The sequence below is a fragment of a genome (genome assembly GCF_019968955.1).
Source record: "MAG: Porospora cf. gigantea A chromosome Unknown PgA_NODE_1196_length_7182_cov_400.097, whole genome shotgun sequence".
Taxonomy (NCBI): domain Eukaryota; phylum Apicomplexa; class Conoidasida; order Eugregarinorida; family Porosporidae; genus Porospora; species Porospora cf. gigantea A.
In genome coordinates, this window is record NW_027151323.1 from 551 (window position 1) to 7,182 (window position 6,632).

Consider the following 6,632-nt stretch of genomic DNA (forward strand, 5'->3'; position numbering starts at 1 on the left):
AGAGACTGTCTTGTTTTGAGAGGCCGCCGACAGGCACTGTCCCTGCAATATCGACCACAACATTCGCTGCCACCAACAAGATTGATAGTCTCTATTTTCATTTGAAATATTATTAACCTGAAGTAGTGACAGAACTTGGGGGCTGCGCCCATTCGTGCCTTCACATGAGTGTCGTTCCATGTGAAGATTAATCGCGAGCCCACTAAAGTCAGACCACGTCAAATTCCGTCCTTTTTTAGCATGAAGAGCTCCAACTGCGTGGCGAACCTCCTTGGTGATAAGAGTCGAGCTAAGGTGCTTTGCTGCTTCCCTGTTGCGTTGGGGTGTATTGTCGGCACAATCGTCTTGTTTCTGAAGTCCATCGTGGACATCATCATGGCTGTTATAGGGGGAAAGCTCACCTCAGATCCTGCCGCTGCTGTGAGCTTGGCTTTTGGCATTTTAGAGGTCATCATGGGCATCGCTTGTGTACTGGCGTACAGATTGCCTAAGCAGCAGCACCTGAACTCTACGGCCCGAATCTGCTTCATTGCTGTGATGATAAGCGCCCTGACCACTATTATCGTCCAGAGCGTTGTCTACGCGGTATACACTGAACGGCAAGGCGCAGTTAGTGCCGTGATTCTGGTCTTTATGCTGGGTTTCAATTTATTTATTCTCATGACCTCCTATGAGTATGCGTCCAGTTATGCCGCCCTAGCTATGGTCGTTAAAGCTGGCGGCGATGGGTGGGAAGGGCGAAGCTACACCAACGTCCACATGATTAAGAACGTCTCCATGGCGAAAAGCCACTTCGTCGATGATGGAAGCAGCATTTAAGTGTCGATGAAGTATTTTTCTGGTCATGTACGCTTTATGATCTTCATCTGAACATCTCCAACATGTGATCGGCTTCGTGCTCTCGCACGCTTAATGTAAAAAAATTCCCCTGGGCCCCACTACGAGAAGAACTCCTTTGCTTCTTCTCCTGTGTAGAACTGCAGTGAGGGAGGAAAGAGATACGAGCCAAAGCTGACTTCGTCGCCTCGCGAGACAAACTGCTTCCATCGAAGACGGCGGAGGCGCCGGTAATACTCCTCGACCTCGGGCATAGAACCCTCAACAACAAGGAATCCTGGATAGCCCACCTTAACGGCTCCGCGGACGGAGAGTTCAGCCGCCCAAGTACGAATGTCTCGCATTTTAAGTTGGGACCTGATGTGATGCGAGAACATGGCCATCCGCAGGAGCGGCACCTTCGGGGAGGGAGTGGGAGTTACCTCAGCCACCGGCTGCGTGGCGGGCCTCTGAGGTAGACAGGACATGTGACGTACTGCGTGCACGCCCTAGTAACACCTCACGCAATTCGGACACGACTGTCATCACGCACTCCTCTCCCGAGATGCGGTTGCTTGCGATGCTCGCGTCTAACTGGGATCTGTGCGCAATTATCGGCTCCCCTACTTCGTTTGAAAGTCTAGCCTGTATGCGCCGATCAGCTTTATCACAGGTGGACAGTCTGGGTACTCGTCTGGCATCATGATCTCCACTCCGACGCAGTAGTCCCACTGACACGGCCAGATCTCCAAGCACAGGCGCGGCGCGCTCAAAATCGTGCCAGTCTCCGCTCTCTCACGTACTAAACGCACCCTCGTATCGTCTATGACGAGGAGCTCGTCCGCTGTGAATATCGCTCGAAGGGAATCAACTTCGTCAGCCTGCCTCAAGACGATGCACAGTGACGGTCACCTCTCTAATAACAGCGCCATACTACGATTTTTTGACATCAGACAACCACCGCCTTCGTTATGAAGATAATCATACTCCATCCAACTTGCAGAGCAAGCAACTCCTTGACGAGCTGCGCTTCATGTAGGGGTCCTCGAACCCGGAGCCAGTAATTGATGAGCGTGTGGTTTCCTTTGGACGGCTCCAGCAGTCCTGAGGCTGAGTTCAATCGAGGCACGCGGTGACGTGGACACGGCAAGAGGCCGACAAGTTGAGGAGTCGACACTAAGAAGTTCAAGAACTGGGGACCGAACAGAGGAAGCAGAAAGCGCGTGGAATGCCCCATCAACGCGATCACCGTGAAGTATGCTCCTGCGAAGTAGGTGAACGAATTTCCTACGAATAGCCTTGCTGGGTATTTGTTGTACTTCCAGAGAGCCACTGTCGGCAGAAGGAAAGCGAAGGAGACGATGAAGCAGTAGGTGGTGTGGGGTGTGACCTCGCCCATTGCGAGCTTGAAGAGGATGTTGGCGATGACTGTGAGACACATAACCACAGCCTGCCCTGCTTCCAGACCGTTTACACCGGCGTAGATGTTGATTGCGTTTGTGCTGAATACGGACAATCCGAGGATGATGAGACGATACCAAAGTGGACCTAGCTCGACCAGCACGTAATTGCCAACAGCAGGCCAGACCTCTGGTCTCAAGATGACGGGGAGGCGGGCAATGACAGGGGCAAACGCTTCCAGCAAAACGCCACACACTGTTGGCAAGTAAATGGCAGTGGATCCGCTGTAGATGATGAGCACTGGCGTCATTGCCAGTAAGGGCAGCACGATTTTATCACGCCATCGAAGGTCTAGAACGTCATCAACAAACCCTAGGAGGAGCATGAACGTAAGAGTCGTGAGGCCCGCATTGTACTCCAACAGCAGCTCGGCATCGGAGGTGAAGGCAGCTTGAGTGACGAAGCACACAAGAAGGGTAACAACCCCTGATACAAGCCCAAGGTACTCGGGAACACCCACATTCTGTGGCTTGGCTAAGTCGTGCCCGATAAACCCGCGCCGTTCGAACAGAGGCAGGAAATGCTCAATAGCAGCAACGGTGACCTTGTAAGATAGTAGTGATACAGCGAAACCCAAGCAGGCGCCCCATGACAACATTGGAATTCATAATTTGTAATCACTGTGGAGTCGTTCTGGCTCAGAGCTGTCAGAATCGTCGTCGGACTTCCAGAGTTGGATGGGATAGGTGCCTGTGTCAGGTAGCCTATGGCGCCACACCGTGTAGCAGCACCAGAGCGGACAAAGGCACGAACCAAGACCTGATATCGGGCCGAAAAGAGTGTAAAAAGGACTGCAGTGACGGGCTGTGTTGCGAGTGCCACGACCTCACTGTGTACCTGTGGGCTGGCTCAGAATGGAGAGGTGAGGAGTGTGATTCCCTATGGATCGTAGGCCAAAGGCACTCCACCGCTGGTCTGTCCAGTTCAGTAGCGTCGCCATAGCTGGCGAGTCGACAGTCAGGGCCAGGAACTCTCGGCTGTTATCTGCGTTGGTGAGCACGATGAGTTGTGTGGAGATAATTACGCTGCACGTCTCTAAAAGTCGGCGAATCTCTTGAGAAGCGACGCGACAGCACGTGACGAACCGATCATGGAGGACGTGTGGCACTTCTACGGTGCTGGATAGCGAGATGTGCAGTCCTAACACACCATGACGCATCCACTGCACCTTTACGTCCGAAAAAACCGCCCAAGCCTTCTCTACCTCCTCCACGAAGTCAATGGCAGATGACCTCGTTCCGCTGAGCAGTTTTGGCCGCAGGAAAATGATGCTTGGCCACATTTGCACAATTCCCAATGCTTGCCCAGAACTCCAAGATAGGTGTCGCTATGACGTCCCTCGGCGTAGGGCTGTGGCTGCTCGGAACAGTGCTGTTGCTGGACCGGGTGCTGCTGACACTTGGCAACGTGAGTGCCTTGTGAGGCCTCATTCAGATGGCCTTCATGACCGGGATTGCCGCGATAATCGGCCTCCAGAAGACCATAAGGTTCTTCGTTCGTCCCGTCAAGTTAAAAGGGTCGTTGTTCTTCCTGGGTGGCATGGTTTTGATAATGGTGCGCTGGCGTCTGGCTGGTGAGGGAGTCGCTGGTGACTGATTCAGGATTTGTGGCGGAGTGCTACGGGTCGTGGGTTTTATTTAGCTCATTCCTACCTAACGTCCTGGCTTCCGTCAAGCTCACGCCGCTTGGGGCCGTTTTTGAGTTACCAGGTCTCCGACAAGCAGCCGACTGGATATATGACCAAAGAAGATTACCCGTGTAACCTAGTTCCAAATCGTATGCACTTCTAGCTTAAAGCTTGAGCGCCGCTCGTCTTTTTGCAGGCTAAACACCTGCACGACGTTTCCGTTCATTATCGTGACACGGGAGGGTGTTGCCTGAGGGGAGGGCGCTACTAAGGACTCGTTACCTTGCAAGCCTGTGGCGGGGGCATTGCGGATGTAGGAGATGGATGAGGAGCGAGTCGGAGCCTGGGAGCTGCGGCCTTGTCTGGGAGTGTTTGCGCTGTGGTGTCTTCGGTGGGATTCAGGGGCTGTAGAAAAGGAGGTTGCAAAAGTTGGTTCGCTTATGAGAGCATTACCGAGGTCGCCTATAGTTCCGCTGCCGGAGCAGCTTGAGTTCAGCGAATCCGACGGCGATTTGCTCAATAGGGATTTTGAATCCAATTCTCGTTGTTGAGCTTCTCGCACAGCAGCTTCTTTTTCCGCGTTGGTCATTCCCGTAGACTTTCCTCCGAGGATGACACCTGGGCTGCCCCCTTGCCACTTCGGCTGTGTTTGAGCGTGTCGACCCAGACCCTCTCGCACGGTTCGTCCGCCGTACTGAGTTACCCTCGACTTCGTTCCGTATGACACATGGTGGGTAGCCATGGGTCTGGACGTGCGGACGACATCACGATTAGTTAGATACTGATGGATGTGACTTACTCTATCTGACACACCAGGGTGGACTGCTTCGTGACTGGACAGTAAATATGAGTCTCGCGAATCTCTCGGAGTAGTCGTCACACGGCGATTTATGGTTCGTGACTCAGCCCTGGTGTCTGAACCTCTGATCTGCGTCACTCTCGATGCCATCTCGGCGGGGCGACTTTCGGTCACCCGTGTCGTCACCTCCGGCCCGCAGGAAGTAATCCGAGTCGTCACCTTCCCGCTGTAGGTAGAGGAAGCCGGTATGCGATTGGTGTAAGTCTGTGGGGGGTTACATAGACGGGAGGGAGACGAGGCCGGCAAAATACGTTCACCATGACGAATAACCTTCATTGGCGTTGCGGTCCGTTCCACCCTGTGAGTGGTGGTGTGGGTTGGCATCGATACTTCGCGCGTGTCCAGGGGCATTATTGTGAAATTCGATCATATACTACTCAGCATGCACAAACAAGTGCTAACCTACTCAGACTGCACCACTAGTGCTAACGGCACCCCGTTGCCCACGACAAACGCTTCCGTAATGCTTATGTCGATTAAGGCCGATTCCGGCGTGTTGGGATCAGCGCTGGCATGATCTGCGCAGTGCTCTTGCCAGCCTTTCAGTGACCAAGGCCGGCCAGTAGACTCGTGTAGAGACGGGTTCTCGAATGTGCCTCCCATTTGCCTTTGAACTTCAAGAAGGCCTTCATTAGTGTTGCTCAGCACCGCCTTACCCTCACGGCCTAGAAATGTTGCGTGTAGCAGGGATTGGGGACCAGTTTCGATGTTGACCGTGACTTCTGCCTGGTTCGCAATAAGGCAGAGCACCCCCCCGAGTCCCGAAGCAGTCTTCCAGGATTGTCCTCCTCGCAGGTCTCCAAGCATCCGGCGGACCATGGCGATAACATGTCGTGTCATGGTTTCCAGATCCTCAGTTGGGTGCGTGTAAACGATGGAGCCTCCACGTACAGGACCGATGTCAGCCATAAGGTGGCGCATTTTTGTCACGGAAGTCTCATACCGGAATGGCTCTGCGAAGGACCACACCGAAGGACCACCCCTCGTACCGCGACGCCACGCGCCCACCACTGGAGTCATCATTTGTCTGGTCACAGCGACACTGTGAGCGGAAAAGATGTGAGGTGGCCGTGGCACCCGCAGGGCCTCAAGCACCGCGCGCATATGGTCCTTCGGCTGCAGAATGACGAAGACGTCAGCGGAGTTTGCGAGCACGGCGTTGATATCCTTCCAAGAGTGAAATACCGCGGGAGTGCCCTTGCCGAGGTCCTCGACGGCGCGACGCATGTGTACGTCGGCATGAGTCGGTGACCACAGTACGAGACTAAATGTCAAGCCCAGGGGGGACTCACGATGCATCCTTCTCCTTGATCAGGTTGCGGAGGTAAGGGATCCATACCTGGAAGGCTAAGTGTACACAGCAGTCCACACCCACCTTCTATGAGACCTGAATCAAGCAAGAGGGTGAAGGACCCCATTGAAAACGATGAAAATCGGGCAGAGTTGTGGGAAGGAACTCAGGCTCTGTTTGTGATCACAACATCATCGCGTAAAATTTCAGGGCTTGGACAGGCGGATGTCGAGTACGAAGTGGTCAATTTTGGGCGCATAGCTCTTCACTGTGCTGTGGCCCAACACTGCGAGTGAACACGAAGCGGGGAGCCGGCTGCGGAACATCTTCTCTATGAGGGCGGCCTCCTTGTAGACACCGGCAGTCTTCGAGCCTATCCAGTGCACGTGGAGGACGCACCCATCATTAGCGCACCGAATGGCAGCCTCCAGCCCGACCTCACACGTGGGTATTAAGCCCATGAGGATTCGGTCGCATCGGCTTCGCAGAGCGCCCTTGTCCGGACCCGACTCAGTGCCCAGCTGGCTGGAGTCCCCACACAGAGTCTCCAAACGGTCAAGGACACCGTTTAGACCCGC

At 54.1% G+C, this 6,632-nt stretch overlaps 6 protein-coding genes across 9 annotated transcripts; 2 read left to right on the forward strand and 4 right to left on the reverse strand.

The window, feature by feature from the left end:
- Positions 1-240: 240 nt before the first annotated feature.
- KVP18_002084 (uncharacterized protein) lies at positions 241-819 on the forward strand (the record flags this gene model as incomplete). Its single annotated transcript, XM_067952706.1, has 1 exon — positions 241-819. The coding sequence occupies one exon, from the start codon at positions 241-243 to the stop codon at positions 817-819; it is 579 nt and encodes a 192-aa protein (XP_067813459.1).
- Positions 820-938: 119 nt separating this feature from the next.
- Positions 939-2,875, reverse strand: KVP18_002085 (uncharacterized protein; the record flags this gene model as incomplete). Of its 3 annotated transcripts, XM_067952708.1 has the most annotated exons (4): positions 939-1,312; positions 1,341-1,417; positions 1,444-1,697; positions 1,778-2,875. In XM_067952708.1, 4 exons carry the CDS (start codon positions 2,873-2,875, stop codon positions 939-941), a joined length of 1,803 nt encoding a protein of 600 aa, XP_067813461.1. The 3 variants fall into 3 exon arrangements, with proteins under 3 accessions (XP_067813461.1, XP_067813460.1, XP_067813462.1); XM_067952707.1 differs by lacking the exons at positions 1,341-1,417; positions 1,444-1,697; positions 1,778-2,875 and having other exon boundaries at positions 939-1,304; XM_067952709.1 differs by lacking the exons at positions 939-1,312; positions 1,341-1,417; positions 1,444-1,697 and having other exon boundaries at positions 1,766-2,875.
- A 228-nt stretch (positions 2,876-3,103) lies between these two features.
- Positions 3,104-3,559, reverse strand: KVP18_002087 (uncharacterized protein; the record flags this gene model as incomplete). Its single annotated transcript, XM_067952712.1, has 1 exon — positions 3,104-3,559. The coding sequence occupies one exon, from the start codon at positions 3,557-3,559 to the stop codon at positions 3,104-3,106; it is 456 nt and encodes a 151-aa protein (XP_067813465.1).
- A 14-nt stretch (positions 3,560-3,573) lies between these two features.
- Positions 3,574-3,873, forward strand: KVP18_005159 (uncharacterized protein; the record flags this gene model as incomplete). Its single annotated transcript, XM_067949535.1, has 2 exons — positions 3,574-3,684; positions 3,712-3,873. The coding sequence occupies 2 exons, from the start codon at positions 3,574-3,576 to the stop codon at positions 3,871-3,873; spliced, it is 273 nt and encodes a 90-aa protein (XP_067813466.1).
- Positions 3,874-5,165: 1,292 nt separating this feature from the next.
- KVP18_002086 (uncharacterized protein) lies at positions 5,166-6,181 on the reverse strand (the record flags this gene model as incomplete). Of its 2 annotated transcripts, XM_067952711.1 has the most annotated exons (3): positions 5,166-6,027; positions 6,056-6,110; positions 6,139-6,181. In XM_067952711.1, the coding sequence occupies 3 exons, from the start codon at positions 6,179-6,181 to the stop codon at positions 5,166-5,168; spliced, it is 960 nt and encodes a 319-aa protein (XP_067813464.1). The 2 variants fall into 2 exon arrangements, with proteins under 2 accessions (XP_067813464.1, XP_067813463.1); XM_067952710.1 differs by lacking the exons at positions 6,056-6,110; positions 6,139-6,181 and having other exon boundaries at positions 5,166-5,990.
- A 79-nt stretch (positions 6,182-6,260) lies between these two features.
- On the reverse strand, positions 6,261-6,599 carry KVP18_002083 (uncharacterized protein; the record flags this gene model as incomplete). Its single annotated transcript, XM_067952705.1, has 1 exon — positions 6,261-6,599. A coding segment is annotated over one exon (339 nt), but the record flags the coding sequence as incomplete, so codon positions are not given.
- Positions 6,600-6,632: the final 33 nt, after the last annotated feature.